The 25300-nt window shown below is 45.3% G+C and overlaps 1 protein-coding gene across 4 annotated transcripts in view; it reads right to left on the bottom strand.

The window, feature by feature from the left end:
- Nucleotides 1-25300, bottom strand: part of LOC135912858 (cytochrome P450 3A2-like) — a 77911-nt gene that overhangs the window by 28484 nt on the left and 24127 nt on the right. For 3 of the 4 annotated variants that reach the window (XM_065445432.2, XM_070536036.1, XM_070536038.1), the window contains 7 exons: nt 22733-22858; nt 11348-11585; nt 9746-9876; nt 7367-7439; nt 3817-3886; nt 2274-2382; nt 1034-1125 (listed from right to left, as the gene is read on the bottom strand). In XM_065445432.2, the coding sequence (XP_065301504.2) occupies nt 1034-1125; nt 2274-2382; nt 3817-3886; nt 7367-7439; nt 9746-9876; nt 11348-11585; nt 22733-22858 (839 nt within the window). The remainder of the gene's footprint in view (nt 1-1033; nt 1126-2273; nt 2383-3816; nt 3887-7366; nt 7440-9745; nt 9877-11347; nt 11586-22732; nt 22859-25300) is intronic. The other variant, XM_070536037.1, reaches the window with a different exon arrangement.

The raw sequence follows: 25300 nt of genomic DNA, 5'->3' as shown, positions 1-25300 counted from the left end.
TTCAAACGTTTTGTCTGCAAAAAGCTGCTACGACGGGAAAGAAAATAACTAATTTGACGATGCAGTAGAGGACCGGCAATCCTCTCCAAGCTATTTTAAAGAAGAAAGGAAGCTTTCCCTTCGTGAAGTCGCAGGTTCTGAACTGTAAACACAGTACTCATGTAAAGAACCGCGCCATATCGTCTAACCACAGATGGCTCAAACTATTGTGCATTCTGACATTGTAATATAATTTTTGCAGGCCATGAGGCTACCACTGAGTGGCTTCATAGATCTATGACTTCAGTGCCTGCACTTGTGAAGCGAGCTCAAACGCAGGCGCACCCACAAATCGATCAGCTTGGCTTAGCACCAAACGTTCTAATAAGGGACAGCGATGATAAATAAGACGAGAGCGATCAATAAATAACAATAAATAATAAATAATAATAAATTAATAAATAAAATAGACATAACGTAGTGCGTATTTCATCTCATAGTAGAGTTGTTGAGGAGAAATCACCCCATTGTAATGGCGGAGGCTGTTTCGTCGATATGAAAGGGACAACGAAATAAAGTCGGATCAAGCAAAGATGAGTAAGTTTTCGACTAAAACATACGACATTTATGCCTGATAAGTCATGCACTGTAACAGTTATTTATGTTCAGTTGTTTTTAGTATTGCATGCATAGCGTCATTCACGGCAACTGCAGCGGATCCACTGTCTCGCCCCTTGTTTGTGAGTGGTTCGTAACAAGACCAAGCTTGGCTAGCACTACAAGGACGTGGGGCGGAAGTGCGCTCTTGGAAGGCTCAAAAATCGAAACTCATACTTCGCATAAAAATGTCGTTTGACTACTCGGGCTCTGCTAAAGGAACAGAGGTCTTGTACCATGCTTTCACTTTCAATAACTTCTTACTGCAGCATAAAAAAGTAAGACTGAGTATTTGATATCGGTAACTCCTCGAAAAACCCATAAAATCTCTGAAGTCGTGTTTCAAGAGATCCCTGAGTCTATCTCACAAGAAACGAAATTCGTTCAAGGTACGTACAGTAGTCCCGGAGGATACAGCCTCAGCGTCTCGTTCACAACATAACCGAGGTACTTTAGTTTCTTCATAACGATTTCGTAGTTTAGCGTACCCTAGAATGTAAAAAAAAGAGAAACAATATCAAACCACGCGGGACAATTATTCAGCCGTAACATAATATCTTAAATCTAGCCTGTTCTTTGTTTTTCTATGTTGTGAACTCCTACAGAATCTTATGTCATTGAACAACCGTTGTTTATGATGGTTCTCGTCGATCATTGTCTATATTCTGGAACGCAAGCCCCAATTTCAGCTTAGCAGTTAGGCTCCTAAAACTTGCTACCATCTTTACAGTGTCCAATATTAATTTCATTGCCGCATGCCTTGTGTCTGTTTCTAAACTCAACAGCTATAGATGCATAGATTTGGCTGGGTTAGAAAAATTGAGTGAGACCTTCTTTGAGGTTTCACGCTGCAAGAACACAAGGCATACCAGTGAGTACAATCAACGCACACACTCTTTATGAAGCTCGCGTCTCTCATATGTAACGGTTTCCTTGATGTCTCACTTAATCTATCCACGATGGTTGACAAGTTATTTAGTCGTTATTGCGATGCGAACACATAAAAGTGATCATGAAACATACTACACTTTTCACACGAACTCATCTATAACATGCACTAATAAGAGGGTATACGTATTTAGTGCATTAATATTCCAAACCAAAAGCAAATGAAATAGGAATTTTTCTTTTAAGCAACTGGCATGGAACTTCATAGGCTACTACGCAAACATTCCCACTTTTTACTTTGTTTGAATTCCATATACGAGTGTCTCACTTATGATTTACATTTTTTACATATCACCTCCTAAGAAGCCCCTTCCTTCGTACACATCACATTTCTGACCTTTTTTTTTCTTTGACCATTGCAAAGTTTTCAGTGAGTTTTAAACGATGGTTTATTAACTGCAAAAAATAATAATAATCATACGCTGGCATTGTAGCATTTTCTTTCTTCAACGCTACAGTTATTCGCTACTGCTTTTTACTCTGTAAGATCAGCTTACCGAATTCCATGCCAACAATAACCATGAGAAGCGTAATAAAAACAGGTGCAGTTGAATTAACCGATTCAAACAAAAGAAAAAAAAATCTACAAAAATGAATTAAGAGTAAGAAAGAATAACACTTCGCATTATTAACTAGTAATCTATGTATTCATGCAGCAGATTCCGCATTCAAACAGCTGAAGAACGTACCGTTTGAGATAGGGCTTCTAGAACTTCTTCGCGGACTCTTTTTTGAATATCGGGATACTTTGCAAGTGCAAAGGTGACGTAGCTCAATGCTGTGGCCAGGCTCTCGAAACTGCGTGAACAGTGAGACAATTGGTGTAGAAGGCTGGGCTACATCATGAAGCAGAAACTCCGTTTCTTATATTCGAGTTCGGGGTATTGTTATGAGGCTTGTGAACATTATAGGAGAGTGGAGTTTATTGAGTGATTGAAGGAAGAAAGCGTCACCATGTCTAACGATAACAAAACACAGTTTTCTTACATGGAACACAACACGAAACATTTCAAGAAGAAGACATTGTTCTTGTATCTGATACTAACTTAGTGGAGTTGTAGCATTCTACTTCTGATTATTAGTTGTGTATTAGTAGCGTTAGATCGGCCTACGCTGCGATGAATTCGATGGCACGTCTTTCGCACACTTCAATGTACGCATTCGTAACCGTCCTGCGAGTTTGTATCGTTTTTGTTACCTTTCAACGCGACAGCGTTAAGGAGCTCGTGTCGCAGAAAAGCCGGTGTCGTCGGCGTCGGTGTCAGCGGCGTTGGCGGTGAGCGATAAATCCCAGAAGGCATTTCATAAATGAGAAACACCGCGCAAGATGGACTGGTAGGCATCGAACCAGGGCCTCCGGAGTGTGAGCCGGGGACGCTACCACTCAGCCACGAGTTCGTTCGTTCAAAACTGGACAAAATCGCCTGTAGTCAATGCGGTGTTGCCTTAGAAACGTGCCCTAGAATGTTATACTGCGGTGTATATCGGTAATTATGACGATGTAACTTACAGAAGTCGCAGTACTACGAGTAGCGAAGTACGTTTCCGCTACGTTTCTTCTGCGCTCTGCGCACACGCCGAGCCATCTTGCGACAAACACAGAAGATCCCCCTCCTCGCAATGTACGGCGCTGCCCCGACACGTGGCGCGCCACTCGCCCCATGATCGCGTCCGCCTTCATGGCGCGTCGCGGCCCGGCTATCTGTGCCGATCGCGACGTTTGGCTGGCGTATATCGTTTGAGTAGGCGGTGCGAACGGTTTGCGAACGGGTGTCCGCGGCTGCACGCCTTACCCCGTTTTTGCATTATGAATTGTCAATTTGTCGCACTGTCGCGGCGTTTTTTCTAACAGCGCACTCTTGAATGATCTTGCTGTTCTGGGCCCTTCGCGTGCTCCTCTTCAATTTGAGCTTATCCATAGCGGCCAGCTGATCCGTCTGGCTCCGTGGTTCGCGACGGTTGTTCTAGTTGGTAGCCACTAGTGGAGTCCCTTGGCGGTAGCTTCCGGCTGTCACCTCCTGGGTTCTACGGCACCAAATATAGAATATGTGGCAGACGGAAGAGCAGTGAAAGTCTTAAGACGAAGATAAGCCTTTATTAGCGTCCACCTGAGCCCAAAACGCGAAAGATGGCTCTCAGTCTCTCTTCGAACGCGCTCACATGTTCCCTGACCTGAAGCTCGTCCTCTTATTTTTTGTCGGAAAAACGCGAGAAATGCAACAGAGTCCTTACCCCGCGATGAACACTAGAGTTGCGGTACCGGCCACTGCTGAAGACGAGACATCACTAGACTTGGAAGCTGCTGCGCAACAAAGAAGAAATAGAATAGATTTCTAAACACACTCACAGTAATACGTAATGCGAATAGGGCAATAGGTTTCTGGTAACATCCTCGCTGGGTTCCTACACCCCGTAATATGAAGAATAATTTTGGCTCAGTAAGCTTTCGATTCTGGAAATAAACAATAAAGAGAATTGTAGTTGCTAAATGTAGCAAATTCTTTTGAATAATGTTAAAACGAATATTTGACAAGTCTGTCTCCAAATATATCAATTTGAATACCGAATAATGTCTCATTTTTAAACAAAAATGAAATGCAAAATTTGCATAGAGTCGGTTTGGTACAAAAACAGAGAACGTAGTTTGGTAATTTTATACACGCTTAATGCCGTTCGCCACTGGGCGCCCACTCAGCTGAGGAGCCTGTAAATAAGAAAACAGCGATTTCCGTTGTTTGGAGTACCACGACAACGACAGTAACGAAACAAGGAAACGACATGTCCACAGGTACACGTACATTGTAGATCACCTTGCATTCTTAAGGAGGCTTCGAGCACCAAAAACATTCTTTTGTGAAACAAATTCGCTACAGTGTCGGTGTAAGATTGTTATAATTACAAAAACAAACTGTTCATTTCCATAAGGATGCATTGTTCACCTAAAACACAATTTTGGTTCTAATGGTGTAATAGGCTGTCAAAACAAATGTTCTTTATGCGTAGAACCACCGTGGTGATAATTGGAATTCGCTGGTTGAAAGTAATTCAATACAGTGTGATCTTGTATTGACCGGTCTGTGCCATATTGAGGTATCTATTAGCTGACTATATCGAAACAAGCATTCTGTAGAGCTCTATTGTTTAGTTATGTAGAAGTGGGATGTTGCCGCTGGTCCCAAGCTGCAGGTCGAAACACCATGGCTGTCTAAGTCGGTCAATAAGTACGTGGGTGTAGGCAGCTCGTTAACCTATGACGCCGCAGTGACTTGGAAGCGGCTGAAATGTCAGGTGGTATAATTTGCCGGCATAAGTATGGGTCAGTTCTCTAATCTCGAAGTAGTTCGTGCGGTGCATGTTGCAGGGCGGATAGTGCAGTCTATATAGCCACTGAATACTGACAGTCGCTGAATACTGACCCTCTTCGAGGCTGTTATTGGCTGACGAGGCAAGGCGCAGTGCGAAAAGCTGCAAGGGCTGGCGGCCCTCGTAGAAGATATAGGAACCCCGCTAAATGCAAGATGAGTACGTCTTTTGTTACATAGCACTACAAGGTAGCACACATCTTATGTATTTCAAGCGCTAAACATACAAGGTTCCAAAAATGGTGTAGCTACAAATACAGTGACATACACACTCTTCCTAGGGGCTATCAGGTGTATCTGTCGCTTCTTATGTGCTTTTTTTTTCATTTATTGCCGCTAAAATTGTTCAACAGCACTCTCATCTCTCTTGGGTCGGCACTGTTCGCGTGAATTTGAGAGGCGAGAACGCACTGTTAACGCTTTGATACCGCGCTGATTCTTCTCAGCGCATGCGCTCAGGTTACTACTGCTTGGGCGCTGCAACTTGACTGGCATAACTGTAACCGTCTGCATACTTAGTGTCCAACAAATTTAGTGCCCCCTGCCCTTTCCTCCCTTATTTAAAATATGATTATATTAAGAAAAAGTGGACTCATCTGGTGCTTGTATTGTTTCCGTGGAATCAAGTTGAAGTTTATTAGGTTCACATAAAAAAGAAACTCACGTGCAGATACATGAAGGAATGTCTGGGAGGACACTGTGCTAGGGACGACCTTTTAACCAAGGCTACAAACAGAGTAAATGCCAAAACATCATTAAATGCACTGACAAGCGATTTTCATAGTACCTATTTTTTTTTATCTCAATAGAAAGCTTACCGATCAGAGTGTCTAATCATGAAGTGGTAACGCAGAAAACGTTTTGCAACTGTTTTTATCAAATTTTTCGCTCTGCAGTGAGGATGTAGTCATTTACTGGAAGCATGTTGAAAAAGGTGATAGGCGAGCGCGATAGCGATTATACGCTGGCATTGGTGGGAGGGAGGCGACAAGAGCGGCCGCAACTCTGAGAAAGTATTATTTTGTTTATAAAGTCGATGTTCTTGCGATCCATGTTTTCCGATGTCTTAAAATAGTTCTGGAATAATACCTACGTGTTTTCGTGGTTTCCTGACCCACTGCTATGGTATTTAACCAGTCAAAACGAAACCGATCGGATCAGAAACAAAACGCCGCTTTTACACGTGATACATAGTTCAGATAGCTGCCGTAGCCATGCGTGCGCCACTGTCAGAACTCAAAGCTTTCATTCACAACTCCCAAAGGACATTCGCGCTGAAGGCCTTACTCGCGTAAGTAAGGTTCCTGCGGTCTACGGAGCTAAACGATAGGCCTTAAGAACGTCGCCCCCTACCTGTCTGTAGTGTACGAAGTTTGTTAGTGCTTGTCTCTCTTACTCTATGTTTCCCTCTTCCACTCTCTTTCTATTTTTATGCCTCTTATTCCTTCCCCCGTGCAGGGTAACCAACCGGAACTACCTTTGGTTAATTACCTCTTTCTATGCACACTTTTCTCTCTCTCTCTTGATTTCCACAGCCTAGAATAAAGCGCAAGCATGTAATAATATAGCAACTGAAATTTTAAGCAACAGTTATGTTGTACTTAATAATAGCCGACTTACGTACAGTAATCTCGTAGACTACATCTGGAATAGCAAGATTTCACCGCCAGGCATAGCTAGTTACTGGTTTTGAAGACATTGTTTGCCAATTAAACTTCTTATTCCTACTTAAATCGAGAGCAGCGTCCTGGATTCTTTTACTATAAATCTGGTAATTTCATTTTCATCAATATCTTTCAACACATTCTGGCCAGTTTTCAGTCCCTTTAAAACGGCAGTAAACTTATTACACTAAAGGAAACGGGCACAGAAACACAGGAACGGGCAATAGACCGAACGGAATAGCATCACAATATGGGACCCAGCTGAATTTTTATTGTGCTCGACACGTTACAAAGACAAAAAAAAGTTAAGAAAAATTTTTTTATGGCAAAAGAAATCTGGCTAGCTATCCCTGCAACCACGATCGTATAGTTGACTAATCATTATTTTCGTGGTGAAAACGAACACTGGCATATCCAGGACTCAGCCTCCTACTTCGCAAGTACTAGTTTCATGCGAGTGTTCAAAATACCATACGTGACTCCATAACTTCCATCTTTCTATCAACAAATTCATCACCCTTCCAGAAAATCACGCATGAAACAAGACACCGTAAGGAGTGTAGAAGACGTCAGGCGACAAATGCATCAGGTCTATAAGGCGCTTTGGTTTTAATTGAATGAACAGTGCCGAACTCTGAGTACGTGGAGCAACACTTCATTTTTCCCGCTGCATGCGAGCATGGATTTCTAACCAGAACGCGCGCCATACCGAAAGGAGCAAGAAAATAGCAATATAAAGCAACAAGGCTCGGTTACCATTTGAGTTGGAGTCCAGAGTGTCAGTGCCCTCCGCGTCAATGAGATTTTGCAGAATGTCGGCCTTTCTAAGCTGCAATAAATGCAAGGAATGTATAGTACGCGCCAGAAGGATTTGCATTTCAAATTGGAATGAGTCATCAATAGAGCGAAACGTCTTCGTTATAGTGATATACTTTTGTTGTGGTGTTCTGAGTGGATGCCTTTTGCCGGTAAGCTAGAGGACATCACACCAAAAGCTTGAGTACTGCAGCAGCGCACAGTAATCTCATTGATATCATTCATATCATATCAGAGTAACCTCACTTTGATATATCAACGGTCCAACTTTCCAATACATTAGCGTTGTACTTGGCATTTTGCCAAGACGCCCTAGTTAACATGAGACCTACATGAAACTACATGAAAACGAAGGTATTTCGCCGGTGATTACGGAGAACAGATATATCCAGATTGGTATATTATAAGAATGCATTCTTTGTGCACATGTCGTGAGCACTGAGGAGCCTAAAATTCTCATTTTAGTTAAGTCTGTTGGTTTTCGAAATTAAAGCCTAATGAATAAAATTTCTAAACGAAGCTTCTTTTTTGCACCTTCCCCGGGGTAAGTAATTGGTCATAGTTTTCTCTCCGAATATATTTGGGGTTAAATATTGACAACTTGAGCCAATCGATATGTGCTGGCTGGTGTGTTGCTGGATAGACAACTTGGGTCACTGCGTACACGTTGCCGATTCGAGAACCTGCTGCTAACTAGAGAGAGAGACACACACACAAGCTTTAATGATATTCTGGAGATGTCAGCCTGGCTGTTCGCCTGACATGCATCTGCGCGTTCTGGGTATGTCGCCCGGTAGACAGCTTGAATTGGGGGGTAGGTTCCACTGGGTATGGGCCAAAACAAACAACTGAGTACGTGATACTGGGTATTTGCCCATTTTTGGCCAGTTCCGTGTATCGACGCTCCACTGTGACCCGTGGCATGGGAAACTTAATATGTACTTTGATATACTCTAGAAGAATTAATTGTTGGGCTAGTTAGTTTAGCATTACGGACAAGGAAGATTACCGCGAGCATAAAAACAACTCACAGGGAAAGAAAAGACAAGAACAAGCACAGACATTCTTCCCTTGCCAAACATCACGCATCGCTTTCGTACTCTTGATGCCGACAGTTAACAGCCACAGATGACCAGGTTGTGCCCGTGTAACCGTAACTGCTACTACCGCGCTATAACTCACAAGAGCTTCGCGTCATTCAGATTCCAACATAGCGTTGGATCTGCGTGTTTTATAGTTTATTAAGGCACATGTTGGTGAGTAACGCAAAAATTTTATAATGTCCACCATTGCTGTAAATTTATGCCAGAAAGAGCGTACCATCGTAAATTAAAGAGCTCCTCACGAGCCTTTGCCGAAAATTTTGTTATGCACTGGGAGTTGTAAAATGCCATCTAGAGAGAGTTCAACCACAATCATTTTTACAGAATATATAGTAGTGCGTGAAATTGGAGCAAATAATGTTTTGCGAGGCATGTGGTGAGAAAGGGCTACGAAAGCATAAACTGATGGGCTCACTCATGTACATGGTATCGGGTACAGTTTAGCGCAATCAGAAGCCACAAAGCGGCATCAAGCCTGTGTTTTCGTCTGTCCGTCGCCTTGTGTGTTTAGTTTGCGTTACCCTCTACAAGAGAAGGTGAACTTGTGCCTACAATTAAGTGGCCAATCCTACCCTGTCTTCTCAGACATAGAGCCCATAGCCCACGTGACAATTTCGTCGCCAACCTCGGCCTCCCTTTTTCTTCGCTGTTTCTCTTTCATCTTTGCTTGGTGGCCGACGCATTTCAGGAGGCAGTTTTTCACGCTTCGGGCTTCACTCAAATCTCCAAGTTCGCGTTGCCGCAGACTGTTTGTGCAGCCGGTACACATGTGGCACGGAGTCGAAAGTCCGTGACGTCGCCTCCATTGGCAAGGAGAGTGGGTCCTTCGAAAAGAATGGCGCGGACTTTCGCTCGAATTCTGAACTGTTTTCCCGGCGTACGCTGGTTGTTGTACTTTGGAGAAGCAATTGTCATAGCATAATTTACGATCAGCGATTGCTCTTTTGCGTTGCCCGAACATGCTGAGAGGCCCACTAAATTTCATAACGTTAATAACGGCGATAACGTTAATATAATCAAGTAGGATCACCTTTGTATGAAGGTCTTATATTTCGGGAAAATAAACAATACGTATGACCACATACTATAGTATGTTTATTATACTAATAAACATACTATGACCACATACTATAGGGGTCCATGTGTTCTTAGGAAGATACATAAGGCTTGATTGGAAGAAATGAAGAGGTCAATAACAGAGAAGCAGAAAACTTACAGAGGGATCTTTTTTCCTCATTTCAATAACCTTCTCTATCTCCTTGCCGAGATTCTCGAAAGTGAACTCTCCGACCAACGTAGTAAACCAGTAAAACGGTTTCATCCATTCTCTAATCGTTGTTGTGCACTCTGAAAAAAGTGCGTCACAGTAGGAGTTAGTAAAAGGAAACGTAAAGGAATCATCATAATCTCACACAGAATTTGAAACGGCTGGGCTATGCCGAGAAACCAGGAATTGCAGTATGGTTTTCTCAGTCTTGCTTTGTCAGCCAAGGATGGCTCTTGACTGCTTGCACTCTTATGGCATCATCGCGATCGCAGATTCGAACTCTTTATCTTCTTTACCACACTCTTTATCATTCATATATTGAATTTTCGTTATTGAACTTTCGGCGCTTACGTTAGTTTCATCTTCCAAACTTTTCTAGCATTGTGTAAAAATAACAGGGGAGCATGCTTCTCGGTACAACTGGGCTCCAAAACTTAAGTGCCTCCTTTAAACTACGCAACCTAGGCAAAATCAACGATGATCGCTGGCGTGTTATTGAGTAATAATGAACTATTACTCCAATTTTTGTTTCGCACTCCACAGGAGTTATATTAAAGTGTGAGAGCAGTATTTTTCATGCCCATGTCATTCTGAATGAAGTGTCGCTGTGTAGCCACATGGAATTATGTATGTTTGCAGGAGGAAAAAACGAAAAATAATTGTCTGAAATAGAGCCGTGCCCCTCATCCGTTACACCTGGAAAACAATGCTGCATCAAATCACCGTCTTGTATATATGTGAAATTATAAGTTAATTAGAAGAGGTAGAGATAATTCAATTTACTAAAGAAGGTGTGCCGATGCGGTTTCAAAATTGCGGGAACTGGTGACAAAGGGAAGTCAAAGTGGAAAGCAACTGGCAACTAAATAAAAGAAATAGTATGCAAGAAAACTGAATGGACAATACGAAATAATGAAGCAATACGCATACGCTATCTTTAAAAAGACATCATATTCTGGAACACACACTTATAACATCGATGACAAAAATTTCTGGAAAATAAGATGATGTATCACTTCCAACCATTACTTTCTTTCCATGCTTACGGTGCAGATCATAAAAAGCAGCTTTTATAATACTGGAAAATACTAATGCAGACCACTTTATATGTATACCTTCATGCACGCCATCATTCGCTGCTTTCCGAGCTACTGTAAGTTTACTATACCTGCCAGACTGTCCTTATTGAGGCCTTCAAGTTCGTTCTATTCACGCCCGTCCTCTTAGACGGTATACTATCCCCGATGTTGTGAAATATCTATTTACAATTTCGTTACTTTTACCAATTCATTGATAATCGAGTTTACTCAACCATGTTTCCAACTTTCTGGGAGCTAGACGCTGAGAAAGCTACCAGGCAGCGACAGCTCGAACAACACTTTACAACTTTCAAAACTCGCACAATGTATAGGTGAGCTTTTTCTAGAGACTAGTGCACTTGCAAGCTTTTCAATTGAATCTGCGTCACATTTTTGTCATAACAAATAAGCAGCGCGTCAAAATAACATTTGTCTTGCGCATGAACATGCAATGGTCTAACAAGTGACTTACGTCCGATCATGTGTAAAGGTCCTTTGATGAGGCCCACAAAGACAGTTCGGGAGAGCTCTATGAGGGGATGGTCGGGGTTCCCTTGGAAATGCTCTTCTATTCCGAAAGCACCTCGAGCTGTATAGTCCATGGCCAATTCCTCAAACTTTGGCAGCATATGAATCTCCGCATCCGTATCGGCGTACTCTTCCAACGACTTTGTGAATAGTTCCGCGTCTTCTTCCAGCTGTGGCACCATCTGAATGACAATGAAAATGAATCAGCGGCCAAATTACACGGATGGGTTAACCCAACTCCCGGATCGAGTCCTAGAGTATATAAAAACAACGTGCGCCACATGGAATAAATAAATATAGTGGCACATGTGGACGCATAGTGCCGCAATAAGAGGCATTCGTTTCATTCCGGCGCGTGGACTGCTCCCGTAAACACAAAGTTTTTAATAAGAAATGCCGGCTTACATGGAATGCTGACAGAGAATCACAGCGGATTTACGGCGTACGTTCTCTCACTCATTTGCGCAGCCTCAATTTATTCTTTTGTACCATCACAACCAATTCAATAAATGCACGAAATTTCACGTACCTATGAAATTGCCACGATACGCTTGTGCACAGTAGTCCATAAATGTAGCGCAACTACCTGCATCTTACCACTTAAAGCGTAAGCGCACTTTTCTAAGATAGAGTTACTTTTCTAGAGTTACTTATTCTCACTGTTGTGGACAAGTTCTGCCTGCATTACTATTAGTATTACTATTTTCCGGGGAGCTGGGAACTAGTCAAGCTGACTTGTCAGCTTTTTTCCCGCATTCCCTCACTTCATGAGTGAAATAAACGATAATAATAATAATAATAATAATAATAATAATAATAATAATAATAATAATAATAATAATAATAATAATAATAATAATAATAATAATAATAATAAGTATTATTATTATTACCGGTGGGTTGATTCGAATAGTTAAGGCTTTGCTACATATTTCTATAGCCACTGATTTTGAAATAGTGGACACGAGAAGAAATCACAGATATTCAGAGAACTGTCTCTTAATGCGCAACATTCTTTGGATCGGCTCGCACTTTTCTTTCCCCGTGTTTAGCAGCTTGTGCTTTTATTTCTCGGTTTGATCCCCTCAGCTTTTAAGTTAGCCCAACCCGAAATTTAGCTTGACCCACTTCAAATTTCAAGCTGGCCCACACCTGGATTTAGGCTGGCCCACCCCAAACTTTAAGTTGGCTCACTCCCAAATAGAGATCCGTCCACCCCTATATCGCCTCCAAATTCACGTTGGCCCAATCCCAAATTCAAGTCGGTCCATTCGAACGCCATGTATTTTATATGGAGCCCATATATTCTTATGGGACAGGTGTCACGTTTTTTTTTTCTTCTTTTTTTTGCGTCACAGACATGACTTTGCACAATATTGCTACCGAAATTGCTGGGGTACTCGCCAAAGAATGTTTCGCATTAAGAAGAAGCTTTAGCTCGGGCCCAACTCCGACGCGGCCTATTCAAATACATGTAAAACGCAAAAACGTTTTTATGAGATAACTCCTCGACCGATTTTGATGAAATTTGTTGCATTTGAAAGAGAAAGTTAAATTCTAGTGACTGTTGGAAGCGGAATTTCGATTTAGGGCTTGAATTTTTTAAAATCAATTTTCAAATATTTGACCGTTTGAAAAAAAATAGAAGCACGAAGTTTACAAAGTCATAGCTCTGCATCAAGAACTGATATCGTGGTTCTGTAAGCGGCATCCATTAGATCATTCAAAGCGGACAAATTCAATATGTCATTTTACATCTTAAGTGAATTTGTTACGTTGGTTACAACAGTTTTGCAAAAGTTGTATTTCCCTATGATAAATTTTTTTTATATTCATGTGTAACATATCAATTTTGTCCGCTTTAGATGTACTATTAGATGCTATTCACAGAATTGTATTATCGTTTTTAGTGGTTGAGTTACAGAGTTGTAAACTTGATAGTTTCGTTTTTCGAAAATTTTCGATTTTTGCCAATTTTTAATAAAAAATTGACGACCTAACTCAAAAATTTGAAACCAACAGTCACTAGATTTTAACTTTGTCTTTTAAATGCAACAAGCCTTGTCAAATTTAGTGCAGTGGTTGCCGAGAAAAAGGAATTCTCCTTTTACATGTATTTAGATAGGAGCACTGGAGCTAAAGCTTCCTCTTAAAACGCGCCGAATCCGACACACGATACGAGCGGTCTCTGTTAAAGTCCTGCTTCTGCCTCACGCCGTTGCAGTAAGACATGCGCCATCTAGCCAAGCCGCAGTTGTAACCTTGCTCTGCCCCCATCGTGTGACGTAACAGTCTTTTACCCATTGTTACATGGTCGCCCGATAGCTCGTGTGCCCGCAAGGCAATGTCACAGTGACGGTGTTGGTGGCCTTTCTCCTATAATCCTGCTACATTTTTCCTGTTCATTTAATATTGCCCGCGCTGATAAACAGTCCACGGCCTCCGATATTGCGTGCCTTCCCTCCATCCCAGTCAGCGTGCTCCCCAGCAAGAAACTGTAAGGCTTCGTGCGCCGCCGGCCACCCCTAGATGGCACTCTCAGCCGAGGGCTCCAGCCAAGGCCACCTACATAACACAAGGCCGGTGCACTTCGATGCGTGACGTCATGCTACCTCGCCCGACTTCCACATAATCTAACGGAGACGCTCCCGAGTAAGCTGCGGTGATTTTGACGTCACGCCGGGTTTGGCAATGAAAATTTCGGTCCAAGTAGCATGAAGTCATAAAACAGAGTGCAGAGGCCTGCTACCTAGGAGGTGTTGCTCGGGCGTGCGGAGGCGGACAAAGAAGGCAGACGGCTCGAGATGCCAACGCGCGCACTGCCTCCCTTTTGAGATGTTGCAGAATATTTTCACAGGATATATCCCAGGCAACTTTTAGGCTCTGCCTCTAACATTTTGACATCTCAGCCATGTAGTTCTCTATGCTGCCTTCATTTTTCCCTGTACTTTACTGTATTCTTATCCACTAATGTTCTAGTATTTAGTTAATTAATTAACTAATTATTAATAATTAATTATTAATTACTTTCTTATATTTTGTGTGCGTTCAAACACCATTCATTATCTCTGAACTTCTAGCTTTTCGTAGATGGCAGAGTTTAAGTGCTGTTGCTTTGCCTTAATCTGTTTCTTTTCAACTCCCGCGTTGTACGCCGATTATGTAGCGCGATTACCTTCGCGTAATATTTACTAGTATCTTTCCATGTGTAATTTTGCCTCTTTTTAGGATTCATCTCAACTGTATTTTTTCTATTGACTGTATTGATCTTGCACGCTATACATTGTGCCAATAGAGATTTTGTTACGTTGATGTCTTTTTATTTTGCCTTGTTGCATGATGCTTGTTTTACGTTGATGTAACCTTACTTTTCCCTCACTCTATTGCTTCCGCCAGACATGTAAGTTTTTCACAAATAAATATATTTGCTTAAAATGACTAACGTAAACAAGCCGTAAGCATTCAGGTTCGGCATAGAACTGAGCGGATGAGGAAAACGTGGGTTTTTGCATTCAGAGTAATTAATATGTCAGTAAAACTGTACCTAACCTTATTAATGCCTGCTTGGGCGGCAACTATAATGTACAAGTAAACGAGTAAATAATTTCATCGCTTATTATTTCACGCTTTACGCTCAATTTCTCGCTGCAGCCAGCCTTGAGACTACGGCACGCAGCAGGCAATGACATGCAAACGCACACAGCAGAACACACGGATTTTCTTCATTCCGCAATGAAGTCTTTCTTAACGGTTGCTGCACCTTAGCTGAAACGGACACTGTGTATGTGCACTGTCAGTGGAGAAAAAGACGACGAAGTGTCTTTTGATACAAAGCTGTTCTTTCTAGCTCCGGTTTATTTCTGTGAAAACCTAAGTTCATCCGCTGGTCGTCGCTCCCTGCTCGGTCGTAATGGAAGTGGACGACCCCGTACGTCTGCCGGCGACGGCGGCGTCAGTGGCGGCCGCCTCCAGGAAGCGGATCGGTCAGCAGAGCGACACCGACAGCGAGGACACCCATGTCTACTCTCTCAGCAGTGAGGACACTTCCGATGACGACTTCCAGCTTGTGCAGAGCCGCAGAGCGAAGAGAAGGAACACCAGGACGTCCTCATCGTCAAGCACGCAAACAGTGAGACAGACACAGAGGCCGGACGCCAATACCATCATATTCGTGCCCCTGCTTCCCAACGTCAACATGAAGCTACTTAACAGGCAATCTGTGTCGATGTCACTGGAAGCCCTGGTACCAAATGAAATATCGGACATTCGAGTGAACACCCGAAAAAATCTTCTGGCGGTTGATGTCCAGCATGCGGCTGCTTTGACCACTCTACGCAACGTAACGGACCTCGATGGCATTCAGGTGCGCTCTTACATCCCTCTGGGATCTGACGTAGTCACTGGCGTTATCTACGACGTAGACGTCGCCATCCTTAACAACGACTTGCCGATTCTTATCAAGCCAGCCAATGATGAGGTCATCGTTGATGTTAAGCGGCTAGGCAGTTCACGCTGCGTGAAAATAGCATTCAAGGGCAAATATATACCCTCGCATGTTAAGGTGGGCCACTTCAGACATGCAGTGCGGCCTTTCATTGCGAAACCTCTTCAGTGCCGCAAATGCATGAAACTGGGACACGTGAGCAGCGTCTGCGAAAATCAGGCAGCATGCCCCCGCTGCGGTGAGCCCCACGCTGCAGATAAATGTGGCGCGACTGTAGTGAAGTGTGCAAACTGCGGAGGATCACATGAAGCTTCATCGAAGGCATGCCCACATATTAAGAAGGAAATGGCGATCTTGAAAGAGATGGCGAGAGATCATTCATCTCATCGCGAAGCCGCCGACAAAATCAGGAAGCGACGTTCACGTCGCCGGCGCTCCTCAAGGAAGTCTCCTCAAGGAAGGCGCATGCCACTTCCTACAACACCACCTCCTCTTCCACCACCTAGGCCAGACAATGTGGAAAGGACCGCGAAGAGCCAGTCTACTGAGAAGACCACATCTGCCGAATCTTGGCCGGCTCTGCCGAGACGACAACATTCACCTACAGAAACACAGCAAACTTTCGCTGGACAACTCCAGACGTCTACTGCCGGCGATTTGTGCGACCAAGACAGGCAAGTGGCTGATATGCTGCAATCGCTAATTAATACAATGCGCATTATACTGAACAAGCTGCAAACACCAGCAGCTCGAAGCGCTCTGCAAATACTGGATGCACTAAATCCAGTGCTTGCTAGCATCGTTTAAGCATCATGGCTCGACCAACAGTCCCCTTCCGCACTGAACTCAAAAGTGCGTCGATCTTTCAATGGAATGCCAGGGGTCTAAGGACCCGTATATCAGACTTTCGCCAATTCATTTTTACACATCGCTTCCCCATACTGGTTATTTGCGAACCAAATACGTCAACTCCACTCAGACTGTCCGGTTATGAATCTTTCGTCTCGTCCACATGCGGTGCGAGCACGAAGGTGATCATCTACATCCGCACGGACTTAACATACGTCGCAAACGTGATAGAGCCTCATGACGACAACCAATATGTCTGCCTAAATGTCCAAAAGAAGAATGTGTCATTTACACTAATTGGAGCCTACATATCCCCAGCGGGTCACTTTGACGGCGAACGACTAAAGAAAATATTACTGATGAACAATGGCCCCTGGATTATCACAGGTGACTTCAACGCGCATCACCAGCTATGGGGAAGCACTAAAATTGACTCCAAAGGCAGGCGCCTTGCCTCCTTTGCTGCTGACCATGATTTGTGCTGTGTGAATGACGGCAGCCCTACATTTCTGCGAGGCACGACCTACAGTAGCTGCCTGGACTTAACTTTGGTGTCACGGCGCTTTGCCTCAAGCGTCCAATGGTTTACGGACATAGAAACACATGGAAGCGACCATATTCCAACATACATAAAGATTAGAGGAGTTGAGCAACGCTCCTCTACCGTCTTGCGTACAGTTGATTGGTCAAAATTTAAGAAGGATATGGATGACACATGTCGGGAAGGCCTCTCACACACCATCGAAGAAGCAATCGCAGAGGCATTGAAAACATCCATCTGCTCGCTTACAAGGTCAACAAGGCGAACAGACTTGGACATGGAACTTGAGAGGCTGCGTGCGGCACGCCGACAGGCGGAGAGGAGGTATCGGCGCACGAAGTCCGTCTTGGATCTGAGGGCTTCACGACGCATACAAAAGAAAGTCCAGCGTCGCATAGATAAATTGGAAGATAAGCGATGGAAAACATTCTGTCAGTCACTTGATCCCCGAAAATCGCTCTCGCACATATGGAGAACGGTTAGGGGTCTTCGCTCATCTCCGCATCAAAGGAAGCCCTTCGCTGCTCTGGCCCTCTACCAACTCCGCTCGGAACTTCAAGTGGCTGAAGAGTTCTGTGCACGGGTTGCTGGGTCCGTGGCCATCATTACTGACGCAGCATTGAATGACATCCCTGAGGCACGTGTACCAGAAATAAACGTGCTATTTTCCCTCGAAGAGCTCGATGCTGCGTTGGCGACCTGCAGGCGTTCTTCGTCACCAGGACCTGATGGCATCACGTATGCTGCCCTATGCCACCTTGGACATGACGCACGTGATGAGCTGCTCAAGTACTACAATGAGTCTTGGCAGAATGGCGCAGTTCCTAAAGAATGGAAATCGAGCCGCTTGATCCCCATTCTGAAACCTGGAAAGTCTCCGCTTGAGATCTCATCCTATCGTCCGATTGCGCTTTCGAGCTGCGTCGGCAAAGTGATGGAAAGAATGATTCTTGCTCGATTGGAATGGTACCTCGAGCGATTCAACATCTATCCGGACGCCATGACAGGCTTTCGTCGAGGTCGCACGTCCATCGACAACGTCATTGACATCATAACATGGGTCCAAAATCAAAAAAGTCTCAAGCGCCTTTCTGCGGCACTTTTTCTGGATATAAAAGGAGCATACGACAACGTCGCCCATGAGGCCATACTAAACTCACTAGAGGCTGTTGGAGTTGGTGGCCGGATGTATCAATGGATTCGGGACTATTTGACTGAGAGGCGTTTTTTCTTACAGACCGAAGACGGCCCAACTTCAGACCATTACATCTGCCGTGGTGTGCCGCAGGGTGGAGTGTTGAGCCCTATTTTGTTCAACCTCGTCCTGGTAGGACTAGCGGATTCCCTACCGCAGACAGTACATGTCTCAATATACGCCGACGACATTTGCATCTGGGCCTCTGCGGTGACTCGCCCTCAGCTAAGAGCCAGGCTTCAGCGGGCGGCAACCATGACGGCTTCTTACCTCCGAGAACAAGGCCTCAGTGTGTCTACGGAAAAGTGCGCATTACTTGGTTTCACGCGGAAACAAATGTCATCGTATCCTGTTACCATCGATGGTCAAGCTATATCCTGTGTTAAGACGCATCGCTTTCTGGGCGTCATCATTGACCGCAACCTCTCGTGGAGCCCTCACTGCGCCTATCTGAAGAAGAAGCTCGTCGCCATTGCTCAGGTCTTCAAATTTCTATGCGGGAAAAACTGGGGTACACCAGTCCATTCTATGTTGCAACTGTACAGGGTTTTGTTTCTCGGACTCCTACGTTACAGCCTACCAGTATTGTCAAGTGCATGCAAGACGAACTTTCGCGCCTTGGAGAGCATACAAGGTCAAGCCCTACGCACGTGTTTAGGGCTCCCTCGGTGCACTTCAACCGCAGCAACAATCGCCATCGCAGGAGACCATACAATCCAGACTCATGTAGCTGTCGACTCTCTCAGAGCGCACATTCGCCATCTGTCAAGGATCCCCGACCATCATTTGGCCTCCCTACCAGCAGACAGACCTCAAGCGACCTTTTCTCGGGTGATTAGCGCTCATCAAGAGTACATACCGGTATCTTTTACACCGGCGGCGAAGCCTTCCTCTCCCCTGTGGTGCCTACGACCACCTCAAGTGAATTTTTCTATTCCTGGCCTTACAAAAAAGTCCAATCATCCATCGCCGGCTCTGAAGCAACTTACGCTCCTACTAATCCACCAGATGTATGATGACCGCATACATATATATACTGATGGTTCGACCTCACCTACCAGCTCAACTGCCGCATTCGTCATTCCAGCCAAGAACGTTACAGCTAAATTCAAATTGTCGCACACGACTACATCTACATCGGCAGAACTTGCAGCTCTCCATGCCGCTATGATGTACATCACCGAAGAGCCAACAGAGAAATGGGTCGTATTTTGTGACTCTAAGGCAGCCCTTCACAGCATCAAGTCCGCATTACGTCCCAGAACTTACGAGCAAATGACATCTGAAATCAGGGAACTGCACCATCATGCTCTGGAAAAAGGACACCACATTATATTTCAGTGGATCCCTGCTCACTGTGGCATCGTCGGCAACAACCTAGCTGACAAGGCTGCCCGGTGTGCCCACGAGGATACCAAGACGCGTCCAACACCTTTGGCGAGGTCGGACGCTGCCAGAGAACTTCGCCGACTTGCGCGCAAGAAGTCCCAAGACCTCTGGATTTCAAGTGGCTTCAATTGCAGATTACGTAAACTGGACCCCACGCTACGGCTACAACCGCCATCTAGCCTTTCCCGCGGCGAAGCAACCTTGTTGTGTCGCTTGTGGCTGGGAGTGGCGTTTACGAACGCATATTCCTACCGTATGGGAATGGCCGAGAGCCCGATGTGCGACTCCTGTGGGTGCGACGAGACCATCGAGCACCTATTGTGTACCTGCCCTCGCTACGATGTCCAACGCCTCTCTCTGCGGGCAACTTTACACAGACTGGACTCGAGACCTTTCACCGAGTCAAAGATACTCGGACCGTGGCCACACCCTTCGCTGGCTCGAAAAGCGATTCGTGCACTAGTGCAGTACTTGAAGTGCACGGGCTTAACAGACCGTCTATAGTGTCCTTGTTTTTGGTGTCCCTCCCACACGAACTCAGTGTTTACTCTCTCCCTTTCTTCCGCTTTCTATTCCCCTTTCCCCTCCCCCAGTGTAGGGTAGCAAACCGGATGCTGTTCTGGTTGACCTCCCTGCCTTTCCTACCCTTGTTTTCTCTCTCTCTCTGCACTGTCAGTGACACTTCACCTTGAACATTCTTGCCTTGTAACTGTCACACTTATTCTTGCGAGTTAGGTTTGTTAGTTCGCTAACAAAGCCAACACTAGATACCCAGTTCAAAAGGTCGATGAAAGGGGCTGGTTCAGACTTTCTGCTCGTGTTATTACAACTGCTGCGCAGATGTACCACTTCTGCATACCCACGTGACTGCAGTGGGTATACGTGTGCACAAAAAAAAAAATCACGCAATTGAGAATAAATAGCCGCCAGCACGCACTTTATCCTCGAACATATTCAGCCATCATTTCCTAAACAGTAAGGAATCATATTGCAGTGCTAAATTCCGTTTTTCTTGCCTCTTCCAAGCCGCAGGAACAGTACCGGTACGCAAAAGCCTTCTCCACGCGTGAAATTCCCTCGGGTGCGAGCGCCGCAATGTGGAGGAGGAGCCAGCCATGCCCGCCAATGATATTACGCCCTCTCCGCACAAATGGAACGGCTGGAACAAAATCTGCAAGCAAGCGCAAATCTCCGAGGCCGTGAACAGTCGATCAATCAGTGTGTCATCAAAAAGTCGCAGTTTCGCCCAAAAGGCGAAGCAATGGTTGCGATAGCAAATTATTAAACAGCTGTGCGCAGTCAGGTTTTATTAACTGCGTGAATAACTGTAAACATTCGCTTACTAAGTTAATTTAGAAGCACGGCGTCATGCGGGCACAGGCAAACATGACATCTCACTCCATGACCGTAGACACTCGCTGCAGCGGCAGCAGTGGCGAGCGAATTCGCCTTCAGGAGCCTTCAGACTGGAAAATCCGGCGTCTACAGTGAACAGAATTCTCCTGCCACCAAAATCCGCGTCGTTCACACTGCTTGCCCAACCCCGCCGGAACACGACACAATGCGATCTGTCGTGCAAAACGGCAACCTCCAACAACCTGGATATCCTGGATGTTCCCACGGCTGGAGACTGCGCAGTTATCTTCGCTCGCGTATACTTCGCGCGTTTTTTTTTATTTCGTGACTCTTCATCACTGCTTGCAACGACGATGATAAACACTGAGCAAGAAGAGGCTGTACTGCCAGGTCTGCTGGCAAGCACCTTTCTACGATGCATGGCCAGAAGAAACATTCGCCGAATGAGACGACGCCATCGGCAGTGTTGGGTCAGTCCTGCTCTGTAAAAGCGCGAGCGATGTTATTCCACAGGTCATCCTTTAGCGCGTTGTCATTTTGCTTAACGTGGCGCTTGTCCAAAAGGACGTGGTAGCTACGCAACAACCCGATGAGCATTTCGAACGTCGCGACAGACCTGAAAGACTGCGACATGACGAGCGCGTCAGGTGTGGCGGCCATCTTTCGAATTTGTGACTCGTGCTTCGATTGGTCCGCGGTGATGGAATCCGACGGCAGCTGGGCTACTCCTGCGGATCTCACTGCCGCTCCAGACACCGAATGCCTCTGTCTGAACGTGCCATTCATGTTGCCTCTTATTTCGCGCGAGAACACAGCGCACACGAAGCCGTCAGCTACCTCGGGTGGGCCAGCCGTCGAATCCATCGAAGATTACCTCCCAGATAGGACGCACGCGGCCGCACTCGGCCGTGCCATGCGCACCCGTGACTAAAGTCGAAGTGGAAACGCTCGCTACCATTACCCCCTCTCCTAGCGCCCGCACATCTCCCCGCTCTCCCCCGCTCCCTTCCTTGCACGCACGAAACATCGTCGCCCATTCTCCGCGCCATCCTCCGTTGAGCGCACGAGAAGACGCCGCAACACCAAGCCAAGATCCTTCTGGGCTCACCCTCGCCTGCCTTCTCTCGCACCCGCAGCATACGGCGTGCGGCCACAATCTTATCGCAACACGACTTTATATGGAACCTCACGGCGACGCCGACGCCGACAGTGGATATCCGCCGGGAGCGTCCATATAATTGCTATCGCAATAATATGCGTATAATTTGCAAGTTCAATTTTATATAAGCTTGTTATCTAAGCAAATGCGACACGTGATGACTGGACTTATTTATAGTTGGCTGTATTTGGAAAGTATACAAGACGATTTCCGTTTTGATCTCTATACAACAAGATGAGGTGACTTAGCACTTTACTAAACTCTAATACACTCTTCTGAAATCGGTGTCGAAGGCTCCTCTCACAACTTACTTCCAAGGTAAAATGCTTAGGAACTAGAAGTTGCGAAGTTGACTGCATGAAGAACATATGTTGTTCGCATGCAATGGTGTCATACCAGCTTCAATTTGGCTGCACTCAGGCTTCTGGCTACTGGACTGCGGAGTTTCTTCCACTCAGCGCCTCCGGCGTGCAACAGGGACTTTCCGAGAACGGGGTGCATCTCGTTGGTCACCATGATATTCTGAAATGCAAGACGCATATTACAGGCAATGAATCATATTTGCCATTGTAACACACGTTAATGACTACAACGTAACGCATTCGACCCGTTTTTTCACGTTTAAGCAAAGAAAGGCATCGAACAAACGAGATTCTACGATGCTACTGTGCAGCCTTTCACGCCTGGATACGCTAATTGCGTGCAACCTTGCCACCAGTGGCAGAAGAAGGGATGTGTGCCAGGTTTCTTTCGGTCTAGTTACGACATACCAGCGTATCTCCTACTTTTGCTTAATTTAAGGATCTTGTCGGAAACACTACTGCATCGTACGCAATAAGTAACAACAATGTTGTGCGGACATCAAGAAATGGTCAGAAGGTATACAAGTGGGCAAGAGGATCTCTAAGCGCGAGCGCGCGCGTTTGTGTGCGTGTGTGTTTGTGCGTGTGTGTCTGTGATCGATGTGATCGTCATTTTCTTTATGGCGGCCACCATAGCTACGCACGTCTTGAGCGTCATTGCATTCATATAACTGTTTCTTGATAACCAAGCTAATATAAAGGCCCCAACTAGCACCATCGAAAAGTGCTTACATTACTGAGCACATGACAAAGTTTTGCTAAAAATGCGGCATTGAGTTGCGCAAAATTATTTGTCACTACTGGCAGTTCCTTACTGTAGGATCAAATGTGCGTTTCGACTACCCTCAAGCCGTCGACGGAAGAAATCGGGGAGGTTTTGCAGGGGCGCGATCGGAGATATTTTGTTCGCTGCGCGTTCTGTTCAGTTGCTGCAACGTCACAAAGTTGCAGTATGCAAAATTTGTGACAGCGGGGCGGAGAGAGAAGCCAATCAGGAAGCGGTGACCTCCCCGGAAGTTTACTTCCGTCGTTTGTCGTCTGCTTGCAAGGAGTATACTACAAAACCAAATGTTTCTCGTCTTCCAAATGAATTAAATCTTTATCTAAAAAAATCTATTTTTCTTCTCAAGCCCAAACACGTTTTCAAATAGTAGTACGTGTGACTACTGCAATTTATAACTACAAGGTTCTTTGCGTCGTCCCTAGGTGGTGTCGCGCACAGCGAGAAGGAAAAAGAAAAAAAAAACGACGGGAAGAGTGGCGCACTTTTCAAGAGGCAGCGACAACATCCCAGTGGCTCGCTGGCGCCGATGATGTTGTCGATTTCTCTGTGCAACCAACGAATTATTTGTTTCGAGAAAGAAAAACGACGCCGGAATTCACTTTCTGTCATTTCTTCAAACGCGTTTCGCAAACGTGCCATTCTGCAGCCGCAAAGGCCGCCTGTTGGATCCAATCCAATCCACCAGACGCGCCATGCGAAGCCGTATGATCGCTCCAAACTTCTCAACTCCCGTCGCGTTCGGACGAAATGCTCGGTGGGCGGATGATTGACAGGAGCGTGTCGTCATTTTGACGTCACCAAAAACGGGACGGCGCCCCGCGGCTGGCGACGTCGGCGCGGAGTAGGCCAATCGCGCGCGCCGGTAACCGAACGAACGCGCCGAACAACCATCTCCGATCGCACCCCAGGTTGACTTTAGCTGCCTTTGTGGCATGACTTGAATGGTCGTGCCGACACGTCGAGAGCCGATGGAAGATGCACATAACAACCATCGCTGCGAAGTGCGAACTAATATCCTTGCAAAAGGGTGTATTGCTCCTAACAAGATACATGGAAATATGTGCTCTTGAAGCTCTGGAAGATTTTCCAGAGAAGAGCGACATTGTTGTGCGTTATTCGAGGAAGCAGTGTACAGCATACCATCCGCTTTCACAAAAGCCTTTATTTATTTCCGTATACTGTCAGTATTATGGGCGGGGTTATTACAGGAGCGGGTGTACAATACAAGCAATATACAGGCACAAGCAATGTAGTCGATACATAAAGAAAAAATTTAGAACGCTCTATAATGAACTGAGCATTATGATATAATGAGTACAGGTAATATACATTTCTCAATTTACTTTACAACATTTTCTAGTGTTGGCCGCTTACACGAAATCAGTCAAGGGGCCTTCCATTCCCCCATGCTTGAGGGAAAAAAGAATAACGAAACGTATCATTATTACACACATATGCTTTCTACATTGAGTGGTGCTTTCGGTACGCCTTCCCTTTCAACGCGAAAGACTGACGAAGCCCGTGAGTGTTTTTACGAAGTCCGTGTGTGTTTTCTCAAACCAGAGCGTTTGAGAAAAAGGTGCCTTCGTGCTCCGCTTGCGAGCTCCGCGGACCGCGTGCGACAGCAGAACTTGGCTGAGATGTTCACAACAGCGTGTTCTACCCGTGGACTGCGTTACGCTCCCGTTTCAGAAACCCCATGATTCTCGCTCTTTTCTGTGAGCTTTATTTCATCATAAAGCACACTCCAATACGCGGCTGCTGTTGGTGGCTGCGCTCTGCTACACCGCGGCCGCGGCGAGGTGCCGCCGCGAGTCC

The sequence above is a fragment of the Dermacentor albipictus genome, chromosome 3 (assembly GCF_038994185.2).
Source record: "Dermacentor albipictus isolate Rhodes 1998 colony chromosome 3, USDA_Dalb.pri_finalv2, whole genome shotgun sequence".
Taxonomy (NCBI): Eukaryota; Metazoa; Arthropoda; class Arachnida; order Ixodida; family Ixodidae; genus Dermacentor; species Dermacentor albipictus.
The sequence above is the reverse complement of the archived record's forward strand: the minus strand, read 5'-3'. Positions and strand labels throughout refer to the sequence as shown.